The sequence below is a fragment of the Solanum stenotomum genome, chromosome 7 (assembly GCF_019186545.1).
Source record: "Solanum stenotomum isolate F172 chromosome 7, ASM1918654v1, whole genome shotgun sequence".
In the NCBI taxonomy this organism is placed as follows: domain Eukaryota; kingdom Viridiplantae; phylum Streptophyta; class Magnoliopsida; order Solanales; family Solanaceae; genus Solanum; species Solanum stenotomum.
Genome location: NC_064288.1, coordinates 7557424 through 7583311, shown reverse-complemented (window position 1 = coordinate 7583311; position 25888 = coordinate 7557424). Strand labels below are relative to the sequence as shown.

General features: G+C 30.6%; 2 protein-coding genes across 5 annotated transcripts in view; one reads left to right on the top strand and one right to left on the bottom strand.

Annotated features, from left to right (window-relative positions):
- The window catches only part of LOC125870605 (protein trichome birefringence-like 11), a 103375-nt gene that overhangs the window by 21095 nt on the left and 56392 nt on the right, over positions 1-25888 (top strand). The window lies entirely within an intron of this gene.
- Positions 4268-10322, bottom strand: LOC125870607 (aluminum-activated malate transporter 14-like). 2 transcript variants are annotated; one of them, XM_049551075.1, is made up of 7 exons: positions 9977-10322; positions 9747-9887; positions 8818-9087; positions 7820-7929; positions 7554-7697; positions 6057-6258; positions 4268-4425 (listed from the first exon to the last, which is right to left on the bottom strand). In XM_049551075.1, exons 1-7 carry the CDS (start codon positions 10263-10265, stop codon positions 4268-4270), a joined length of 1314 nt encoding a protein of 437 aa, XP_049407032.1. In that variant the 5' UTR covers positions 10266-10322. The 2 variants fall into 2 exon arrangements, with proteins under 2 accessions (XP_049407032.1, XP_049407031.1); XM_049551074.1 differs by lacking the exon at positions 6057-6258 and having other exon boundaries at positions 4268-4597.

Sequence of the window (25888 nt, the reverse complement as noted above, 5' to 3'; positions counted from 1 at the left end):
GGCTGCCTCTCCCATCTAGTGATTAGTTTGTACAACTTCACCTAGATCATTACTAATCTCTGTTAAATGTAGCTTTTTCCTTCTACCTTTCACGTCAGAGTGAAAAATTTTGGTATTCCGAACTCCATGAATAAACCATCTTATTCATGCCTTTTGTTTCCAGTACTCCTCCTCAATCTTAAGATATTTCTTTAATTTAGCTTCCATTCGACTTAAAGCCGCTCTATTTTTAGCAGAAGGATTCATCTCAAGCTGAGTTTCTTTTATTCTAATAACATTCTCTATTGTCGCAATCTGCTGAAAAATATTGCCAAAAACCTTTATACTCCATGTTATCAAAGCTCTCTTCACTATCCTCAGTTTGGCTTGAAACTCCATAAACGAACTACCCACGAAATCAATAGCCCAATTTTGTTGTACTATACTATTGAATTGTTGATGCATAGTCCAAAAATTTTAAAATCTAAACGGTTTGATGACGGACTCCGTGGTTGTCTTGCAAATCACATGAAGAGGGGCATGATCAGATCCATGTGTCACGTCCCGCCACTTCACAATCAAATTTTGCAGTCGGATAGGGGCGGAAGAGTCTAGAGTTATGGAGAGGTTTATAGAGAACTCTAGAAGCCCTTAGAGTTTTCAAGAAGGCTTAGAAATCCCTAGGTCCTTCCTTAGAATTCTCTAGAATGCCTTAGATATTTTCTTGGAAAACCTTAGAAATTCCTAGAAAGTGTAGAGATTTCTAGAGAGGGACAAAAGTTTAAATAGTCTAGGGACTTGTAAAGTAATTTTAAATTGCACTTTAGTCCCTAGGTGTTAGTATAAATAGAGGTGCCTCTCATTTTCTAGGCACCAAGAAAGTTGTAAGCCTCCAAACAACTTATAAAGCATTCTTCCAAGCAATATAAGCCTTCTTCCAAAATTCTCTAAGTCTTCTTTTTCATCCTCTTAGCGATCTTAGTTTCAAAGGGCTTACTTGAGCTTACAAGATCGTGAAAGATTCGTGAGTAAGTTGTCAAGAGCCGCACGGAGCATTAGTGAGACTCTAAGTCCGTGACACCTGTCTAATAAGATGATGAACTTCTGTGGACGGGAATGTTGCCAAGAACTCATGATTCACCAAGATTCTGTCCAATCTTTTTAATATGCAGTCATCTTCAATTCGTCCATTAAGGTTACCTCCGATAAGGCACAACTATTTATACAATGAGCGAAATCCATTGCTTCATGTTGGGTAAAAGCTAAACCACCTAATTTTTCCTCCTCCTTTAAAATTACATTAAAATCGCCACCCACCATCCATGGAACATGAACATCTTCAGCAATGTTAGCTAATTCTTCCCATATTTCCAGTCTTTCCACCGAACTACATCTAGCATATACTGAGGAAATAATGTAGCAAAAATTATTATTATAGAACTTCAAGGTTAACTGTTAAATTGAATCCATCATGACAGTGCCCTCCCAATCATCTCTCCAGAAAGTCCAAATTTTCCCAGAACAATTTGCCAGGGCCTTATCGAATCCCAATTTATTTTTAAAATGTTTTAACTCTGATGGGTCCTGAAAAGGTCCATTAAAGCTATGAATGAGTAATGATGTCTCCTGTTTAGATCCATTATCCTCCCAAAAGAATTCTGGGTGTTAACCGATCTAATATTCCAGAAAATGACCTTTTCAATCATTGATCACTACTGGAAGATCAGTCCTTACTGCTTCTTGTTTTGACTTGGAGAGGAATGGTGGGTCGTCCTTTCTTTGCCTTTAAGCTATTGGTGTGTCTAGGCGATAGATCTCATGCCTTACTAATTTGTTGTATGTTGTACTCCAAAGCATCTTCCTTTTCCCTATCCTTCCTATGACTTATTTCCTCCTCTGATTCATCAATTAAATCAGGAGCCTCCTTAAAAGGCAATTCATCTACATTCACCACCAACAGTCTTTCATTATCCTTACTCTCTGCTACTGTTGTTCGATGCCTTTGTGAAGTGTCACCCATTTCTTGTGTACCATCATGATCCACACTGCGAAATCTCACTCCCACTTTGCCTGATGTTTCCATTGATCTTGTTCTCTTTTCAGGGGTATGCATGTTACTGCCTTTGTCTCTGTTGATATAACTACTTTGTATTCTTGGTGTTGAAACTTTATTCTCAAATGATCTCTCTACCCAACCCTTTGAGGTTTCTTTTTTATCCTCTTCCCTGTCTCCTTTCTCTTCTACCTCTACATCTACTCCACAGTCCTTTTTTGTTGCTTCCAGTGCTCCAAATTGGTTAACTATTGGAACTTGTACCTTGGCCCAAACTTGTTCAAGTTGTTTCTTCCATCCTTTCTTTTTATTTCTTTGTTCTAGAATCCATTCCTCCTTGTCTTGTTTGATGTTTTCTTCCCCTTCATTGTTACCCTTCACCATTTCATTTATTGTTTCATCCTTATGTCCATCAACAACTTTTGTCTTTTGTTCCTCCTTCTTCTTTGTTGGATATAATTCTGGGTGTTCCACGTAACACTGTTGTTCGTCATGTCCTTGTATCATGCAAGTTTTACAATATTTGGGGACGTAATCATACTTGATTTTCACCCACTTCTCCATTACCTCTCCATTTAATCGCCTCATGCCTATTTTTATTCGTTTGGGAAAATCCCTTAAAAGATCCACCTCTATTTTCACCCTTGCACAACTAGGTCTTGTCTGGTTCCTTGTCGCCATGTACACCTGTAGAGGTTTTCCAATGGTTGCTGCCAGGGAAAGAACGGCTTCCTTCCCAAAGAAATTTGGAGGAAGTGAAGGGAAAGAAATCTATGTGATCGCTGTAGTTGTCTCTTCTTCCGAATTGAACATTGGATCCCACTTCAAGGTTCTCATAGGGAAAGACCAGATCCTCTGTGTAATATAGAAGGCAGGCTTTGATAATAAGTGCACATAATCTTCTAATAATGTCGCCTGTATCATTATATGCCTGTTGCTTAATAGCCCAATCTTGCATTCTCCTTTCAGTTCGCATTGCTTCGGGATCAATTTTCTCAACTCTTGTATGTCTGGCCATCCATACGAGAACTTTCCAATGACTGCAAATTCAAGGTTCTCATTGATAATCATCTGTTCTACCTCTTCCTGCTCTCATAGGACGATCGGTTCTCCATGAAGATAGGTTATTGGTTTCAGCTGAATTGGCTTAGAGTTTGAATTCGTGGGCATTAAAGAGCTTGCATATGAAGGTTTATTAGGTATAGCAGGTTGACCAACCTCCATTGAGGGTTGGCCAGCATCCATGGTAGTCATAACTACAGGAAAAATAGTTTGACAATGGCGGCAGGGTTTAGGTCTTTTTTCAAGTCAAGTACACACTTTGTTTTCTTTCCACCATTTTCATCTTCCTTACAAACATCAAAAGTTTATCAATCAACCCAACTCACTTCTTCCTTCCTACCATCAATATTATCAAGTCTTAAACCTTTGATATATAAAAAAAAACTCAAATTTTGGAGGAATTGACGATATGTTTCATGTTTTCATCATCGATGACCGCAACAACAATTTTGAAAGGTAAAATCTGGCGAGAATTTTATTCCTAATCGTTTCATCCACTATTTGATTGATACTCAATTTATTTTCATGGATGAATTTGTCGAATTCTTCAAATTGAGGTAATGGATACATACCAGTGGATCTTTTCATTTCTATTTTCAAAATCACATATGGGTTTCGTTGACAATCCAAAATTCTTTCTGAACTTGAATTTAAATTATTAAACTAGGGCACCAAAAATCAAGATAAGAGTTTTCCAACCCATTTGTCCATGTGGTTAGGCATGATGATTTACAATTTTAATAATATTACTAAAAAGCTGGTTTCAAAATTTCCTAATTTCATGCACAAATTGAATAATCAAAATTCTAGAATCAAGAGGAATAATGAAATTCCATGGTGAATTCAATGAATGTGATGGTCGTGGAGGCATAGAGAAGGTGAGTGAACTCACTGTGCCACATATTTTAAATAGTTCAGGGGGTAATAGGACACCCGTGAAGTTGAAGTGTGTAGTTGGGATTTCAGGTATTATTTGAGGGGGCTTTAGACAATTTTCTCGCCATTCTTTTGATACAAAAATGTTTACGACAAAAATGACTTTAATTTTCGTTCAAGAGTGTAATTATGTACGCATGATCTAAAGGGCTTAAAGACAATAATTATATTTCAATTGGGAAGTTAAAGAAAAGAAAATTGAAAAGGAATTGGAATATATTCACTTATATATCATAGTTACACATCAAGTTTCTTGTTGTGAAAATGAGCAATTTCACCAAGTTCTTCCACCTTGGTAGCCAACAATTCAACCTTGTCCACCATCTCTAAAATTTGAAAAATAAAGCTAGCCAATCCAAGAGTACTTTCATTATCAGTCGAATTATTATTATTGTCTAAGTTTACAAGGAGGCTTAGCTCTTCTCTCATGCATTGTGTTATCAAATTTTTGGCACTACATCTTTTCATGTCTCTTATGCTATCTCCAAGTTCCATCAAAATTGTTGCTAGTGACAACCCTATTTTCTCGCATGGCTCTCTTATGCTGTCTCTTTCCGTTGGGGATGACTGCGTAGTATCAAAGAGAAATTATATTAGTTACGAGTAATTTAACGACAAATAAATGAAAATGAGTTGATATATGAAAGAAATAAAGTGATTAACTTGAAACAAGAAACATATGGTCATATTACATGTCTTGTAAGATCTTCGCACATATAGTAAAGAAGGGATAGCAAAGGCCTTCGCATTTCCATCCCTTATACAGATAGAGAGGAAGGCTAGAGCTTTAGAGTTGTCCCAAGGGGCAACATGACACATTTTCAAGTTCAAACGATCCCCAAAGCAGGAAAAACTAGATTTTACCAATTTTCGTGTGCTAGTCCATTGATTTTTTGGTGATTCAGGAATCCATCTTGTTTTTTGCTGAAAATTTTCATAGATGTCTATTACGACCTTATTAATGACGTGAGTTGATTCCAAGGGGAAAAGGGTGCATTTTGAAGTTCAAACGAGCCCCAAAGAAGGAAAAATGTAACACCTACTAGAGCTTGTCGTAAGGATTAGAGTCGTAAAATTTGCTTCTCATACTTAGAATGAATGGTTTAGGGGTTAAATGTCAAGGTACGACTCCATGGGTGGAGCCTTATGGATCAAGGTAAAGTCAAGGAGCTGCAGACCCCTCCCCCTCCTCCCCCTCCCCCTAAATCTCGAGGTGCCTTGCCCCTCCCCGGACCTCGAGGCGCCTTGCCCCGAGGCCCTCCTCCCCCATACTCCTGAACCTTGAGGAGTCGTTCCTTGAGGCCCACCCCCGGTCCTCAACGATTTCTAATTAAATTTCAACACTCAAGACATCTAATCCTGAAAGGATGCTATATATAGTCTGAAGTTGGGCACCATCAAAGCCGTATTTCTTATCAAATGGTTGTTATCTTGAAAACTGTCAGGCAAGACTTAATTAATTAATAGGAATCTAAATGGGGAATCATGTTACTTCTTAGAATAATATAATGGTGATAATGCGTCTAATGTTGAGTTGCACGCATAGGTTGTAAAGTTGTTACAACAGTACTATCACAGACTGAATACTAAGTCTCATCAACTCGACATAGATTCCGGTTCTTCAATAATTCAACCTCAACAGGGAGATAAGAAAAAGTTCCCAGTTTCTATACTTACAGAAATAATCTTAAAAATAGAACATGCCTCCTCAAGTAACTATCAAAAATATTAATAATGTAGTGCTCCTAATATTGTCAATTCAATCAATAACATTGATGTTGATCAATTACAGTCGACTAACACTCAAACAATCACAAGACAATAATTATATTTCAATTGGGAAGTTAAAGAAGAGAAGATTGAAAAGGAATTGGCATATATTCACTTATATATTATAGTTACACATCAAGTTTCTTGTTGTGAAAGTGAGCAATTTCACCAAGTTCTTCCACCTTGGTAGCCAACAATTCAACCTTGTCCACCATCTCTAAAATTTGAAAAATAAAGCTGGCCAATCCAAGAGTACTTTCATTATCAGTCGAATTATTATTATTGTCTAAGTTTACAAGGAGGCTTAGCTCTTCTCTCATGCATTGTGTTATCAAACTTTTGGCACGACATATTTTCATGTCTCTTATGCTATCTCCAAGTTCCATCAAAATTGTTGCTAGTGACAACCCTATTTTCTCGCATGGCTCTCTTATGCTGTCTCTTTCCGTTGGGGACAACTGCATAGTATCAAAGAGAAATTATATTAGTTACGAGTAATTTAACGACAAATAAATGAAAATGAGTTGATATATGAAAGAAATGAAGTGATTAACTTGAAACAAGAAACATATGGTTATATTACATGTCTTGTAAGATCTTTGCACATATAGTAAAGAAGGGACTACAAAGGTCTTCACATTTCCATCCCTTATATAGTTAGAGAGGAAGGCTAGAGCTTTAGATTTTTTCATATTGTCAAAGAGTTGAACAATGATTTTCTTTCATGCTGTTAAAGGTTTGAATAAAGAAAATAGACGATGAGTTTCTAATTGAATTGATCTAAGTCATTTAGCTCCCCTTTCATCAGGTTACTAATTTTCTTGATTTTCTGACACTTGATAGATGTCAACCCCATACATGGTCTTACGATTTTACAGTGACATGTGTTTTTGGTGAACACTTATTGCTTATAAATGATATTTTATCTCCATTATACATGGTCTTACGATTTTATAGTGACATGTGTTTTTGATGAACACTTGTTGCTTATAAATGATCTTTTATCTCCATTTAATGTCTCACTTAATTAATCTTTCATTACTTTCATTATCCAGAATAAATTAAAATTCACAAAATGATTTTTTATTTGTCTTAATATTAAATATTTCGAACTAAATTTAATTTGTCAAAACAACTAGTATTATTTGAGACTAGAGGGTGTATTTGATTTTTGTCACTTTACTCCTTTAATGGTCAATTAAATTAATTTTTTAGTCATGGTTAATTTTCTTAAACATTTTTTAGAGAAACTTTCACATATAACAAACATAAAAATCATATTTGTATGTTATAGCTATAGTTTGCATAATTGCGCTCCATAGCAAATTTTATGTTTGTTATGGAGCTTTTGATTTGTATAATTCGCTAGAAACATCCAGTTTTATACAAATTGTTCTGTTTTGTATAAATTTATTTATACATTGTAATTTGTATAATAAGATCTGTATTTGTATAATTATAAGTGTATAGGATAAAAATATACGTATTTGTATATACACTTTTTTCTCGTTTTATACAAACACAAACGCATTTTATGTATAAAATGGCTAATTGTATACCGAAAATGGCTAATTGTATAACAAATCAGATGGCAAAAAAATGGGATGTTTGCTGCGAATTACAATTAAAATAAACTATGGCTATAACATTTAATTTGAATTAATAGTTTGCTATTTCATATAATTTTCCTTTTTTTTTTTATACTATTTTGAAAATGAAAAATAAATTATATCTTGGAGTATTTATCTTTCACCTGTCTGACTGATTGAATGCATCCTTTAAATGAGATGATCATTGCTGCAAGTTCCCTTAAAACTTCTCCAATATTCAAATACTTTTCCCATGGATAAAAAAATCCAAATTTTCCATGCCAAGGTTCCCACTTTGCAAAATTTGCCTGAAATATTTCACATTTTTTAATTATTATAACAAAAATAAAATATATCCAAGATAATGGATTTCCTAGTAAGATTTTAACTTTGGTATAGAGCGAGTAATTGTTGATTATTATTATTATACCAATGACTCATCACTAGACTTGGAGTGCATCACTGATTTGCATCCACTGATGTCAATTGTTGCCTTTTTTTCCTCATCATTGGCTATCACAAAATATTCCTCTAAGCACCCTGAAATTATTAATAAGAATAAACACATTAAATAAACGAGTTTAATTATTCTATAAAATATGATCTAATTAAAAATAACTGCATGTAACTGTTTATAATAAGTTAAATTAGCAATCGGGAAAAAGATATTTTGATTGTATAAAAATTCTTTATATTGTTTTAAAACCACTAGCAATAATTAAGATACTATTAGGAAATTTTATCAAAATTGTAGTATTAATTATGTAGATTTTGTCATGACTTAATTATACCACATGTATATTTGTATTTGTTCTTCTTTTTCTTTTATCTTAAGGAATTTGATAATACCAAAGGACCCGTTTCTTGACGATAAAAATTATTTACTTTCTCCGTTTCAAAAAGAGTGGCCTAGTTTAACTTGATACGGAGTTTAAGAAAATAAAGAAGTCTTTTGAATCTTGTGGTTCTTAAATAAAGTTATGTCAAATGTATAAAATTATCCTTTAATCTTGTGTCCTTAAACATGTCATGTGGAAATGTGAAATTAAAATGTTACCAAAAAAAGGAAAAGGTCAATCTTTTTGAAACATACTAAAAAGAAAAGCAAGTCATTCTTTTTTAAACAGAGGGAGTACTTTTTTTTTGAAATATTTTGTTTTATTTTATTTGAAAGTTGGTATTTTGTCGTAAAAAGTCCAAATTCAATTTTGAAGTTATATTTCAAATTTAGAAAATATTTCCGACTCACTTTTCACTTTTAAAGTACTACATTGAAGCATGAACATTGTTTCAAATATATCAACTCCAACTCTATATATTCCAAAAAAGAGCGAAAAATATTTGAAATCTACGACGAAACACCTGCTAAAGTTGGTTGGATATAAATTGTCCATGTTTCTTTTAAGTAAACTTAATTATTATTATTACCTTGGATAGAAGTGGCAAGTTTATCAAACTTAGTTGCAGTGGAGAAATGAAGTTCATCACCAGCCCAAATGGGATATATGAAACTTGTAAATATGCAAACAGCAAAGCCCATCACAATGTTGGACAGTCTCTCTTCAGCCAACTTCATTATTTTGTCTGCTCTAACACCTGATACTACTACTAAACTGAATGTTAATATAAATATCAAAACTCCATAGTCATATTTCTTCTTCACACTTGGTATCAACCTCGAGTATGTTGCACCAACACCTGTTCCATCATACAACGTAACAGTCATTTTCTATAACAACATTTAATTATAATCGTAAGTTTTTATCTTTAAATGACCTTTATGTTATGTAATATGATATATGTTCTCAATAATAACATTTCTTCCATATAGCAGTAAAATAATAATAATAGAGAGGTTAACTAGACTCATTGACTGCATTACCGTTGTTAGATTCCTTTATTATTATTGTAGGTTATCTCAGTAAAGGCGGAGTCAGGATTTTCATTCATTACGATGGTTCAAAATATGAAAAAGTAGACATACAAAGAAGTTGGAAGGGAATTCAACATCTACTATATATACGTAAAATATAATTTATATTTTATGTATATATATAATTAAGCAGTGTAAGTATCACGTACGATTCTCTAAAAAGGGAGTAGCTACAGGTCGATTTTGCTTTGGGGTTCAAATGATCCCTTAGCCCCTTACTAGCTTTGCCTTTGTTATCAGCTTTATTTTTTAGGTTACTAATCTTACTTATTAGGGTCAGTTATATATAATTATTGTTCAGGTTATCACCTTGATAGATAACCACGTATAACTGTTCAAAATAAGTTAAATTAATAATCTGAAAAATAAAGCGGACTTAACCTAGCTAAAATAGTGTTGAGGTCATGAAAGTATTGTTAACTACCAATGATAGTGACAGAGATGCCAACAACTAAGGCACCACCAATTTCACCACTTTCATCAGCTAAGGTTGCAGCCAAACATCCCAATCCTCCGCCCAATACGGTACCAATCGCTCGGTTTATCCCTTTGCTTAGTGTAGCACCTGCTCGGACAACATGCTACACTATCAGATAAATTTAACTTATATATACAGATAGTAGTATAAACAATTTTTACACTATCAAAACAAACCTATGAAGAATTCAAAGACGACAATCACAGTTATAATAGCCCACATAGCATTTTGTCCTACTTTTTGGAATAGAGGATCAAGCAAGTACAAAAGTGATACCAATACTAAAGCAATACCAACTTTGACACTATGTATAACTTTCTTGATATCCAATTTGGCTATTATTTCCTTAAGAAATGAGACAATATCAATAAAGGAAAGTTTGGTTTTGTGTAATTTGTTTTGGTCATGTTGAGAAATAATAATAATATTTTCTTCATTTGGAACAGGTACAACGTTAGAACTCATGATGATGACTTTAATTTGATCTTAATTATATTTCTTCCAAATGTTGTGGAGAATGGAATAAATAGTTGGAGAAGGAATTAATCATATAACTTAGAAGATAATAATATTGTCTATTTATAGAACTAGTTATAATGCAAGTCTGATGTGGACACTAGTAAAATGTGGTGCACGCTTGTTTGGCCAAATTACTAAGACAGGTATCAAATACTATGAAATTTCCATGTTATCCAATTTCTAGTACTTTCTAGAATTTAAAATTGTGCGACCAATTTTTTTAAAGGTTTTATCTTTTAAAGTGAACATATAAATATTTGGTTTTTGCTTTTTCATTTTGAATCCCAAATGTTATTTGATATTATGTTGAATTGTGAAACCAAATTAATTAAATCGTTAAAAAGAACACAATTTTAATGTTTGGTTCCAAAATAATTTAATTCGAACATTTTTTCGTTTTACTCTTAATGATACATAGAAATAAATTATATGTCTAAGGTTATAATATTAAAATATATATATATATATATATATATATATATATAAAAGATTACAAAATTTTTTTATTTTAATAGATTTTTAAATTTTGTGTCCAGTCAAAACTAAAACACAGAAAAAAGAATCAAAGGAGTAGTTAATAATATTACATCTCTAATATTTTACAGTGTAAGGATATATATGCAGTGGCTAAGAAAAGTTTCACTAAGAGGTTTAAAATTTGAATAAGTAGATACAAAAATTAGTCGACAAGAAATTCGGCATTTACTATATACCCAAAAATATTTAAACATATCTAAATAGTACTAATACTATGTAGGTATTTGGCCATGCGATACCATATCACGATATGGTATCGTGAGATGGAATCAGCGTTTGGACATGCGATTTTATGCTGATTCCATATCATGAGATGTGATTCCATATTATCCAAAAACCATGATATGAATTATATGGGAATTCCATATCATGATTTGAGATATTTTTATACAAAAATTGATCCACAAGCTTATATTTTGTTGAAACAACCCCACATTTATATCTACTAACCATTTATTTCATATGTAAATAAAATTTATAATCCTATCATTACTTTTTAAAATTTATTATTCTCACCGACATAAAATTTATTATTCTCACCAACACATAGTCACTTTAACTCACACCAACCGATTGTTGAGTAATAAATTTGTTTTGTTCATTCACTCCAACACTTAATTTATTACTTCTACCATTTTGTACTTATTACAACTATAGTTATATCTATTTGAACATGGAGTGAAAGGCAATCTCTTCATTTACTCTAATAAATTGATATGAAAGTTAGGTTGGATAGGCTTTGGGTATTTTTCTAGCCATCATTGCACGAAATGATAGTCAACGCTCGGCAAGTGAAACTTTTCAACATTCCAACATTCACTTGAAACAATTAACCTGCATGTTAAAATAATTGTCGAGGCAATTAGCAAGATGGCACCAACATTTATATAACCAAAAAATATGACAGGTGTACATTCCAAAATTCGACATAATACTCGATTTTGGAATAACATTTTTTTATTAAATTAAAGTTAGATGAAACAATTACTTAACTGGAGAACAAATAGCTTTGTAATAATTTATTATGCAATTTTAGAATTTTTTGTTTATTTGATAAGATTGAATAAACAATTGGGGCTATTTTAATAGTTTTACACCTTATGGGATTTTTATGTTTATGAGAAAACATACAACACAAAAATTCCATATCGCATGTCCAAACAAAACTTCAATTTCATCTCATGATTCCATATCATGATACCATATTATGATTTCATATCATAATTTCATATCGCATGGCCAAACGGGCCCTAATTATAGTTGTGATCTACAGTGAATTTAAGTGGCTCACGCACCATCCTAAACTTTGATGGTTTTTGTTCACACATTCAAAATCTATGGGTTATTATTATTCTCTCCGTTCCTTTTAAATTTACTTCTTATATTAATTTTTTTTAAAATTATTTTGCTTATTCATTTTAGGAAAAATAATGTAATTATATGATTTAAAATAATATAATTTCTAAAAATTCTTACCATTAGAATTAATTATAAAAATCATTTTTTTCCTTCTTTCTCTTAATATTCGGATACATTACTCCACCTCTATAAGATACACTATAATTTTGCTTATGTACAATGTATCTGGTAAAAATGTTTAGATAACCCCAATTATTTCAAATCTAAATCAGTATGAATCTGGTTTATAGTTATGTATGATACATAACTCATGTATTATTTGTTATGTATCAGACGAAGGAGTAATATATTCGCAAATTCTTTAAATTTTAAAATTATTGTAACTTGAGAAACTTTCGAAATAAAATGTCATTAGCATCAAATTATTGGAAATTATGTACTTTATACTCATTAAAAGATATGTAACAACAAAAAAAGGAGAGAGTTTTTGTTTTGCTTAATGAATTTGGCTAAAGAGATTAAACGATGGATTTTGACCTTTGAAATTCGTACTTTTTGTGTAGAACTACTTTATATGCAATAGTGTTCTTCTATCATATAGACTATAGTTTTTATCAACAACGTAACGTAAGTTAGGACTAATTAACTTATGTTTTTAATATTAGGAAAAAGTAATGAGAATAAGGCTATGAGTGGCACATGCTCATAATTTTTCATAAATAATCATCGTGCTGTAAAAATAAAAGTTAGGGGCTTCTCAATCAAATTATAATTTGTACAACTTTTAAATTAAACAACATACATATATGTGTATAGCTTGTTAATTCATCATTATGAGTTGCAGTAGACGTAGGAAACACACCAATTACCAATAATTTGTCTAAATCAACAAAAGTACATTATATTTTATGGCAAACCAGAAGAAAATCTATCGTAATGCGTACGTATTTGACAAAGAAAGTTCAATTTTAATTTGTTGATTGTTACTATATAGATCCGTCCTGAGGTTCCAAGTTTGGAGTATTTTTAGCTGAAGAAATATCTCCTATCGTGGTCGTCGTTGAAATATCCTAATTATATATATAATTAATGTATATTAAATGAACATATAATTTTGTATATAATATACTTACTTATTGCACACAAATTATACCAACTAAATTTGTAAACCATAAAGTTTTAGGTTATTTGTTACTATGGATTGTAATTTGTTGGGACTTGAGTTGTTGTCTGGTGTAAAAATTCTATTTTCTGAAGTGGTGTTGTCTGAATATTGCTCGAGAAGTATATATATGGGTTATCGCATGAATGTTCTTATTTTGGGGTGGTTATTAATTTTTGCCTCTCAAAATGATGATCTTTAATTTTCGTCTTTTGGTACTTTAACGGATCAAAAAGTGATTGAAAATACTTTTGGCATAAAGAAAAATACAAAAAATTATACTATTGCAAGACATAAGTTTAGTTTCAGAATATCAAGCCTTAAGAAATTCATAACTCATTAATTATGCTTAATTCCTACGTCCGAACTTATATCAATAGAGGCATAAGTTATGATGATTCAGAATGGACAAAGTTATGCCTTTATAGACGTAACTTATTTCTACAAAATTATTACTCTTATTTTAAGCTCTTTAAACATATAGTGCAAATTTCATGTTTGGTTGATCAAAATGTTTGGTAAGAAAACAAGTTCCATAAAAATGAGGAGAATGACTTCTATAAGTAGGGAAAACAAGTTGCATAAGTGACATTTCAAATTTGTTGTCTTCTCTCACCCTCCCATTCTCATAATCCCCACCCTTGACCATCCCACACCCTCCACCATCGAACCCCACTTTCCGTTTCATCTCGTCTCCCTAGTGTTTTGCTAGATAACATATAAATGTAAGATACTAAAATACTATTTTCTTATTTATTTATCAATCACTTAAAATATAAGTTCAGAAAATTTATTTATTTTCCAAAAAAATATTTTTCTATAAATCATTTTTCATAGAAAATATCTTCGTTCATACTAAACACAAGAGTTAAAAAAAAAAGGATGGTTAGTTTGAAGTAGTGGGAATTGATAATTTGATAAGATGATCTCTTGACTAATTGGAAAAAGTAGTATAATATGTTGCGTTGCTTATTATAATGTTAGGGCCACTACAATATGTCCATTATTATTCAGTTTATTGTCTGTTGGATTCTTAATAAAACCCTTTTTTTTTTCTTTCCTACTTACTTAGTTTGCTATTTTATACTTTCAGATATTCTCGTCTCTCAAAAAAGTATTATATATATCCACCCACCTAATTTTAGCCAAAGCATATATAATAGCATTCACGTCCACTAATTATTATTTCCTTTATTTAAAAAAAAATGACTCACTTTCCTTTTTAGTCTATTTCAAAAAGAATAATCTTTTTCTTTTTTTGGTAACATTTTAATTTCAACTTTTCACGTGGCATGTTTAAGGCCACAAGATTAAAGGACAATTTTGTACATTTGACATAACTTTAGTTTAGGACCACAAGATTCAAAAGTCTTCTTTATTTTCTTAAACTCCATACCGAATCAAATTAGGCCACTCTTTTGAAAACGGAGGGAGTACTTAAGTGAAAGATCAAAAAATATTAAAATATTATTTTATTTATGTTACAACGCTTTACAAAAATAAGGCAATGCCTGGGGCCTTCAAAAATTGGAGGCCTCAAATTTTGGCGAAGAACAAATTATTGATTTTGTAACAAGGCAAATCTTGATATGTGTTTACGATAAATCGCTATAGTATTTACAATTTATAGTTATTTATAGGGTTTTATAGCAAATTTTCTTTTCTCTCTCCCTCTTTCCCTTGCCTCTCTCCTTCCACTGCCCCCGCTCTCTCTCTCCTGTCAATAAAAAGAAATTCATTCAAATGTATTATGTATTAATTGTATTCGAAAAATTATTTTGTATTTTGTCTCAACTATATTTATATTCTTTATCAATGGTATTTGTGATTCATACGAATACAATATGCATTCATCCTCTTCGTCAAATGTATTATGTATCAATTGTATTATATTGTATGTTGTATCATGTATTGTATTATGTATCAATTGTATTTGTGATACAACGAATACAAAATGTATTCATCCTCTCTCTTCCCTCTCTCGATCTCGCTTGCCTCTCTCCTCCCTCTCTCGATCTCGCTCGCCTCTCTCCTCACTCTCACGATCTTGCTCGCCTCTCTCCTCACTCTCACGATCTCGCTCGCCTCTCTCATTCCTCTCTTGATATCGCTCGCCTCTCTCCTCTCTCTCACGATCTTGTTCACCCCTCTCCTCTCTCTCTCTCTCTCTATCTCACTCGCATCTCTCCTCCCTAATGTGTATTCATTTTGATACAAATCAGTTTATATATTTTCTTCTCTGAAACATGCGAAAAAATACAACGAATACAAATGCATAGCAAATCAAACTGTACCTACTAATTAGTGAAATTGTAGCTAAGAAATCCTATTTAAGGTCTAAAAAATCATATTGTTTTATTTTCCTTCACCCCATTCAAATAAAAGAAATCAAGAAAACATTGTTTTGCCTTCTTACCTTCTCTTGGTAACACTCACATTTGTTTCAACTCCTTTTGTACTCTTTTTGTTTGAATCTTTGATAAATTAGAGTAATACTTTATCGAAAATATGAATCAATCTTCTAAAAGTGTTGAATAAAATGAATTGTATATTCTCTTTTTTATTCCTTTTTAAATTTTCAAGCATTAGAAACATATTAAAATATGGTGTATCAAGTTATCAACTTCTTGAATCAGATTCTATCTCTTATCTTTATTTTAAAATTTTTAACTTCTTACTTATTGAATTATGTTAACAATTCACATAATGATTGTCTAAAAAATTGAATGTTTTTCAACATTGAGTTGATAAAATCTTGTATAAAACTAATAATTAAAAGAAAAGTTATTCAAACAAATCATTTAGAATAAAAAATATTAAGTAATAATTAACATTTAAAAAATTAGAAAAATAAATTTTAAATAAATACATATGAATTTTTTTTAGATTTTAGGCCTCTAATTGAAATTTCGCCTCTTAAGTCTAAAACAAGTGAAAAACACGCAACTTACTGCCATTAATATACCAAATTCAGTTCAAAACTTCAAATACAATAGGTTACATTACCAGTAGAGGTGGATTTTAAGATTTTAACTTAACAAGTTCGACTTAAAATCTTATCAATGAGACATCAAATTTTTGAAATTATGAATTTGAATTTAATTAATTATTTGCTTGTACTCAATATCTGTAACGACTTGATTCCGTCTTTACGGAAAAGTCAATGATAAAAGAATTGGGGCCAGAAAACTTTTTCGTAGTAACTTGGAATTTTCCAACCTAGATAAGTATGGCCCGTGATATCACGGGCCCAACATTTAACTTTGAAGTGGTTATTTTTTTATGCTTTGAAAAGTCACTCTAATATAAAACAGGTCAATACTACATTTGCAGAAAATACTACTGAATGTAGAGACTGAATTTTAAATTTTATGCTCTGAAATTACAAATAATTAAATCCATTTAATTTATTAGCAAATTATATCAATTCCCGCACCATCAAACTCCCGTAGTAATTAAGAATTGGAGTTATTGGACATAGGAAAAAGGCAATATGCTTGATAACACTCTTCTTACAATGAAAGATCTAACATAATGTGACTAAAAATATTACACTATTGCCATGAATTAGCACCATTTGTCAATGTCAAATGATACAAAAATGAAAATTTTGATCCGTAATCTTGTTACTTTTATGTTAATGAATGAAAGCCAGCACTAAAGAGACATATTTATCTTAGAGAATTAGATTTTCTATAAGGTAAAAAAAAAATCCTCTATAGCAACTTTCAATATGGGAATGATATGGAAAGTGATTTACATTATGATTTTTCTTTGGACAATCTCATGGATAAGGTAAATCACTGACATTGACAAATGGACCAATGACTTGTTATATATTGACTTATGGTTGTGAACATGATCATGAACTATGACTTATGACTTCTCAAAGAGTTCTACTTAGTGTAAGTGGGGTGTGGGACTTCATTCATGCATTGCACAAGTGGTAAGAGTGGTTATGGTGTGGATTCTCTTATTGAAGCTTGTGAAATTGTACGTTGCTTGTAAATGATAATTGATATTGTATATGTTCGTTGTATACATGTTTATGATATTGTAATGACTTACATATGTTTCACTTAGTAGGATAGCCGTGTGATTCTACCGGTACACGGTGGTTGTGTACTCATACTGCACTTGCTCTTATTTTTGTTGAGTACAAGGCATCTTACGACGGCTATTGATGTACCTCAGCTATGTGACTATTGAGCATGATCGGATTCAAGGGTGAATCAGTTCTTTTAGGCTTCTATGGATCCCTCTTGTTTAAGTCCACTCTTTTGGACTCAGACTATTGGTTAAGTTGTTGTTTAGTTTCGGGGTTGTACCCCTTGTTCTTAGACTTGTCGTTAGTAGAGTTTTGATACTTTGACTTTCAGGTTCTAGGCATTATTCTTCCGCAATAGTTGTTATTTGTTTGTTAAACCTTTGAAGTTTATGGGAACTTCGCTGTTTAGTTTATTTAACCTGCTTCCGTAGTTTAAATTGTTTAATTGGGCTGTAGTAATGGTTCTCCCACCAGAGAGTTAGTGTAGGTGTTACTCACGACGGTCTGGGTCGTGACAATATCAAAAATACCAAACTGGTATAATAGATTTTGGCCTATTTTTCTTTTTTGTCAAATTTATAATTTTAACTTTTCACGTGATATTTCAATATATGTTAAATTTAAAATTATAAATTTTTTTTTTTTTTTATTTTCGTAACTTCCATCAAGTAATCCAATCTATGACAACGAAAGTGTATTATTTCCACCACTAGCATCATAATATATACTATAATATACTATATTTGGGTTGTACTTGGTCTGTACTCTTTGTGCCCCACTTGCTACTACTTGCAAAAATGGAGATGATAATTGATATCCACCTTGGTTCGCAGAAAATGAATGGACAGGAGTAGAGAGAACAAAGAACCCATATCTCCATTTATCATACAAAAGATGGATTTTGATATGATCATCACTCTTATTGACCAAATATTGTAATATAATATATTATCACTTTACATGATTTCACATTATATAATAAGTATATAATAATAATAATAATAATAATAATAATAATAATAATAATAATAATAATGTTTCCTAGTCTTTTTTAAAAAAAAAATATTATTTGATATTAGCTATTCGTATGAATTTATGTTCGAAAGTTTCATATTGAAAATTAAAGTACTCTCTAATAAAGGTAACTCTCTATTGAGAGAGACTCAAATCAAATTCAATATTTCATCAGTTTCATCTCTTCCTTTTAACAGGTCCTTTCCCTACATCAATATTATAGTTTTTTTTTAATTAAGAAAATACATTTGTTTTAGAATCTAATACGATTAAGAAAAGGGGCAAATTCTAATAAATCTTACCTTGTCTTGATTTTTCTAGTAAAATAATATTTTATTGCTGCTGCTTGTCATGATTTTAAAATAAGGCTAAATATATTATGACCTAAAATGATTTGAAAGATAAGTCATTTATAAAGATGCAAATATAAGAATGTTGAGGATACAATTCATTATTCATCTCCATATGTAGAACTCTGGACAATATCTTCATTATATTATTATGAAATTAGTTGTAACTTGATTTGAATTTTTCTTCAATATCATTAATTAAATCATTGGTTATGATATCACTTGTTAAAATCAAAATAATATGGTATTATGAAGAAGTTAATAATTGTAAATATTGATGGCTGGAAATCAGCTGACAAAGAAAATTAAGTTTAAAAAACATAAGTAATATTTAATATAATTTGGTCAAATGATCTATGTTTTGAAAACAAATACAAAAATCATAAAACTTATTGAGAGAAAAAATCTCTCCCCTAAACAAAATCTTTGACAATTATATTATGAATACTATTATGTTCTTCACTGAGAATAAAGATGATAGATATAAAAGAGTTCTTTTGTAGAAAGAAAATGTTTCTAAATTAAAACATAATCACAATAAAATCCAAAATAGAAAATTCACAACAAATTCTAACAAAAAAAATATTTTACACATATATTAAATTGCAAATATTACTAGCAAAACCAACTGACTCATTAAGTTCATTAAAAAAGAAATCGCTATCTATCTATCAAAAATAATTCCATCCTTAAAATTCAAACTCAAACCATCACATTAAAAGGAATGAGAAAAGACATTAAAAGACACCTGGAGTTGTCCTGAATTTTTAAAAAGACACATGAAGTTTGTTGGCGTCCTATTACCCTATGAAACTATTTCAAATCGCAACAATTAAACACTTCTGACCCATTTTCACAACAGTCGTGTTCTCACATCTGGAAAGCGTGTGGAGGAGTAAAAATACACCCCCAAACCAGTGTAAAAATGCCATGCGGCACTGACAATTTGAGTTTTCTTCTTTATTAAAATACCTACTTCCCATTTTCTCCAAAACCTCCATTGATATATGTTGAAGAGCTTTCTATCTACAACCACAAAAAAAATTCTTCATTCTCACTGAAATTTTCATTTAGCTTTACTAGCATCAATTTCTTCTTTTTTTATTTTATTTTAAAGTTATGAAATTAACGAATTGTAAATCTTGAAAGTGCAATTGCAAACAAATTTCAAAACTAGATCAGTGAAGAAACATTCAAACTCAAATCAGTCCTAAACTAACACTACATACACATGAATAATAGACAGCACAAGAAGAAAATAACAACAAATCATTATAAAAATGAATTTTCAAAAAATCACTACTATATATATAAAATATTTTTTAACCAAAATTTGCACTCAAATCAAGAAGCAATTAACATGTGAGCCTTCACTTCTTCATTTTGACTCCATAATTCAAGAAATTATCACCGCAAAACTAATTTATTGTGACTATTGGAATGCTTAGGATTTTGATCATCAAAGAGAGAGAGAGAGTATAGTGAAAATTTGAAAGGTGTTTAGGGTTAAATGGAGTGGGTCATGATTAAAATGTGAATGGGTCAAAATTTTATCCAATTTTTACTAAATGGGTTGAAAAAAATATGTAATTATATTATTAAATGGGGTGAGACTCACGCACATGCATTGAGAATGCAGATTGTGTAAAAAGTGTGCATGTATTGTAATTTTAAAATGTTTTGTGGGGTAATAGGACGCCCGCAAAGTTAAGGTGTCTTTTTGAAAATTCGGAACAATTTCAGGTGTCACTTTATGTCTTTTCTGAAAAGGAATTTCATTTCTATCGGTTCCCCCACATTCTTTTGATGTGTTACTAACTGTTTATAATATGCATGAATAGATAGTTTAAGATCAAGTAAATAACCTTTTAGAACTTATTAAGCTACACTAAACTTATAAAATTCTAATACATTTTTGTTTATTTATTTATTTTATGGAAGATGCGTAACCAAAAAAGACACTGGTTTGAAGATGCACCACACGCATAGAACACGGCAAAATCAAGAAAAATAATTAAAAGGAATTAGGTAATACCAAAAAGAAAAAAAAATGCTTTTGTTTTCTTGACACTTTTTGGCTAGTGATTGATTGTACCCACTTTGTTTTTCTTTTTATAAAAAAACAAAAGTATTGGTATTTATCATATGAANACACATAACAAACACTACTTGATAAGAATAAATAAACTTTTAACTTTAACTTAATTTCAAAAGATAACTCATACGGAGAGAATTATTCATGATCATAACAAAATCAAGTCCCTCATCCACAACCAACCGAGGAAACTTCATATAACACGAGATACTTCTTTGTTATACTATAAAGTAAGATTGCAATAATACTTACCATTCAAATTGAATAATCTATAAATTTACAAGAGTTGACAATATTAGCGAAAAGGAAGCGGGTTATGGTTAATTTGGAAAGGGAAAAATATATCAAACTGCAAGGCTCTTCAGTTTGAATGAGGTAGGTCAAAATATTAAGGTTATATCAAGCATTGAGGTCTCATTAACTATGATCATCCATACAGCCCAACTGTTTTTAAAAAAACTTGAAATTTAACATCTCTAGTAGTTAACCAAACCTAATTAACTATGCACTGCTCTGTCACCAAATACCCATTGAACACTTGTTCCATGGCTTATCTCAGTTCTCTTCTAATAGAAGAGGAAGTGTAAAGTTCGTAGGTTGTTGTTCTCATGCTCTTCCAATCACATGAGATGTAGAAACCCATTACGTTTAATCAACATATGGTTTATGCTCAATGTGTTTTATGCCTTTCTTAACGGAAAGGGGTAATATCGTAATTTCATCAATAAATGGAAAGAGACTGAAACTTACGTATAAATTACATTTGTTGAAAGCGTTTTATGTCTTTCTTTCTCGGCTCAATTAATATTGAGTATAAAATGAAAAAATAATTATCTTTTATCGATATGATAAAAGTAATAAATAAAAGAAATAAATATATTTCAAAAAATGTAGACAAATATAATTAAACAGAAAGGGTAATAACGTTATTTCAACAATAAATGGAAGAGACTTAAACTTACACATAATTCAAATTCTTTGAATGTGTTTTATGCCTACATTAATGGAAGGGGTAATAATGTAATTTCATCATTGAATTGGAAGAAACTAAAACTTACACATAAATTACATTCGTTGAATGCGTTTTATGCCTTTCTTTCTCAGCTCAATTAATGTTGAGTATAGAATTAAAAAAAATTATCTTTTTTCTTTATGATAAAAGTAATAAATAAAAGAAATATATATATTTTTAAAATATTGGACAAATAAAATTAAACGGAAATGGTAATAACATAATTTCAACAATAAAAATCGTGTCTTAGAGTTTCATCTTCTCTCTAATACTCCTGATAAGGCGAGAACAACTAAAATCCTCCCTTTGGCTTCTTAAAACTTAATGTTGATGGTGCGTTCAACTCGACAAGTGAGGGAGATGACATTGGAAGAGTCATAAGAAAAAAAATAAGTTGGTGCCTCGGACGTGCTCTCTCTTTTGGTCTGATAGTTGTCTTACTTTTTCTTGTGTGATTTCTATATTGAACTGGCAGTCTGCTTCCCAAAAGATGACTCATCCAAAGTTTGCAAGATTCAAATAGCTTTAATTCATGTATGTACTATCCATTCTATTTGAAACTTCTTGATCCTCCTCCTTGTCATCCAAAGCAGGAAAGAGTTATACTAGTCCCTTATTATTATGTTTTGTTTTGTTGGCCTTACGAACTAACTGTAGATCATTACAGAAAATCGTTAAATAGTTAATAGATGTTGGGAAGAGACTACAAGTTATTGTTGACATGCCTTCTTTTCTTTCAAACTTTAATGTTTTGCATATTTTTTAGTAAATACTTCTGAGATTTTATGGTTCTTCTTTAAGAGTTTATTCTTTGTTTTTAAATTGACATAAGTTTTTTTCTTATAGATCAAGAATTTGAATATGAAGAATATATCGTTCAACAATGTACGGAGCAAGTTGAAGTTCAAGAGCTAGGGATTTTACTTTAGTTAGGGGTGGTTTAAATTAAAGACAATGTCTTATTATTTACTTTTTGCAATTTTTCTCTTTTTAGGAGTTGATAAAGATATATTATGCTACTTGAATATGATACATATTTCTTTAATTAGTTCTTTGTATTGACCATGAAATTTAATATAATGAATTAAATTATTTAGTTTATTTTGAGTGTTTCTATATTCATTGTATAAAATTTTGTAAAACAACAAATGAAATTGGTTCTTTTAAACTCTTATAATTGGCTTCTTAAATTTTTTGAATAAACAACAATTAGCGACAAAATGTGGTCGTTAATAGTATTGGTATTGAAATTAGAATATAATTAATGAAAGAACAATTGGTCGGTAAAAGAACATGTACTAAGGGCAATCCGGTCGTTAAAAAGGCCATATAACGACCGAAATTTATATTGTCGTTAAAAAAACTTTTAACGACCGGATGTTAATTTGTCGTTAACTTTTAACGTCCGGACTTTTAACCAGCGACGACCAAATTTATTACGGTCGTTAGTGACTTGTAGCGACCGGATTTTGACCTTTAACGACCATATTTCCCTTCGTTAAAGACTATTTTTCCTGTAGTGTCAATTAATGTTGAGTATAAAATGAAAAAAATAATTATCTTTTATCAATATGATAAAAGTAATAAATAAAAGAAATAAATATATTTCAAAAATTGTAGACAAATAAAATTAAACGGAAGGGATAATAACGTAATTTTATTAATCAATGGAAAGAGCCTGAAAATTACACATAAATCGCATTCGTTGAATGCGTTTTATGCCTTTTTCAACGGAAGGGGTAGTAACGTAATTTCATCAATAAATGGGAAGAGACTGAACCTACATATAAATCGCGTTCGTTAAATGCGTTTTATATCTTTCTTTCTCAGCTCAATTAATGTTGAGTATACAATGAAAAAAATAATTATTTTTTTTCTCGATATGATAAAAGTAATAAATAAAAGAAGTAAATATAATTTAAAAATATTGGACGAATAAAATTAAACAAAAGGGGTAATAACGTTATTTCAACAATAAATGGGAAAAGACTGAAACTTATACATAAATTACATTCGTTGAATGCGTTTTATGCCTTTCTTTCCAAGCTCAATTAATGTTGAGTATAAAATGAAAAAATAATTATCTTTTCTCGATATAATAAAGTAATAAATAAAAATAAAAAATAAAAAATATTGGACAAATAAAATTAAACGGAAGAAGAAATACGTAGTTTCAACAATAAATGAGAAGAGAATTAAACTTACACATAAATCGCATTCGTTGAATGTGTTTTATGCATTTTCTTAACGGAAGGGGTAATAACGTAATTTCATCAATAAATGAAAAAAGACTGAAACTTACACAAAAATTGAATTTGTTGAATGCATTTTATACCTTTTTTCTCAGCTCAATTAATGTTGAGTATAAAATGAAAAATAATTATATTTTCTCGATATGATAAAAGTAATAAATAAAAAATATATATTTCAAAAATTGTAGACAAGTAAAATTAAACGGAAGGGGTAATAACGTAATTTTGACAATAAATGGGAAGAAACTTAAACTTACACATAAATCGCATTCGTTGAATGCACTTTATGCCTTTATTAACGGAAGGGGTAGTAACGCACTACAAAAAAAATCCCAAATTGCCAACAAATTTTACTAACAAGTTAAGTTGGTTAGTATTCTACTAACAAATTACCAACATATTTCTAACTGAATTATATTTCAAAACTTAACAACAAAATTCTAACAGATTACCAACCAAAATCTTACTAACTAAGTATTTTAGTTGGTAAATACAGCGGGAATAAATGGCGCCAAATTTAGCAACATTCTATCAATGGATTACCAACTGAAATATTACTAACGCACACCTTTTGTTGGTAATATTACCAACGAAGTATATATCGGTTGGTAAATATGACAAAAAATTATTTATATAATTTATTAACATATTACCAATGAATTACTAACAAAACATTTACCAACGGCAAGATTGTGTTGCTAAATTTACCAACCAAATATAAATGTGTTGGTAAATTCGTAACGAAATGTAATTTGTTGGTAAACTTGCCAACCAATATCCAACTAGTTAAAAATTTTGCCGACGAATAAAGATTGTAGTTAGTAAATTACTAACATCATTAAAATAGTGGTAATATATCAACCGATTATTAATCCATTAGTAAAATTTACCAATATATTAATTATTAGTTGGTAATATAGTAACTATTACCAACTGTGACAAAATTTATTGGTAAATTATTATTTACTAACTTATATTTGAATAGTTGGTAAATTTATCAATTGAAGTTAAACTTTTTAGTAAATCAACGTCTAGTGTTGAGGCTTTCATATTCAGTTTGTGTCGTTAGACGTTTTAACTTTTAAATTTTAGCTAAAACTTGACTTTGGTTGATATTTTTGATAAACGTGCTCAAATTAGAACTATGTCAGTGTCATTAGCTTCGAAAGGTCATTTTTGATCTAACAAGAAGGTTGTGCCGTTAGGTGTGTTAAATCTTATGTTTTGGCCAAAATTTGACTTTGGTCAATATTTTTGTGAACGTGCTCAGATGAGAATTTCGTCAGCGTAATTAACTCCAAAGGTCATTTTTTATCTAATAGGATGGTTGGTTCGGGTTTTGAGGCTTTCATTTTTAGTGTGTGCCGTTAGGTGTTTTAACTTATAAATTTTGGTCAATATTTTTGTGAACGTACTCAGATGAGAATTTCGTCAGTGCAGTTAGATGCAGAAGGTCATTTTTGATGTAATAAGATAGAGGGTTCGGGTTTTGAGGCTTCCATTTTTAGTTTGTGCCGTTAGGTATTTTAACTTTTAAGTTTTGACCAAAATTTCACTTTAGTCAATATTTTTGGTAATCGGCTCGAATTGAAATTTTATCACCGCGGTTAGCCATATAAGTTCAGTTTTGGTCTCATAGGATGGTTGGTTTGGGTTTTGAGACTTTATTTTCAGTTTGTGTCGTTAAGCGTTTTAACTTTTAACTTTTAACTTTTGGCTAAAATTTGAATTAGGTCAATT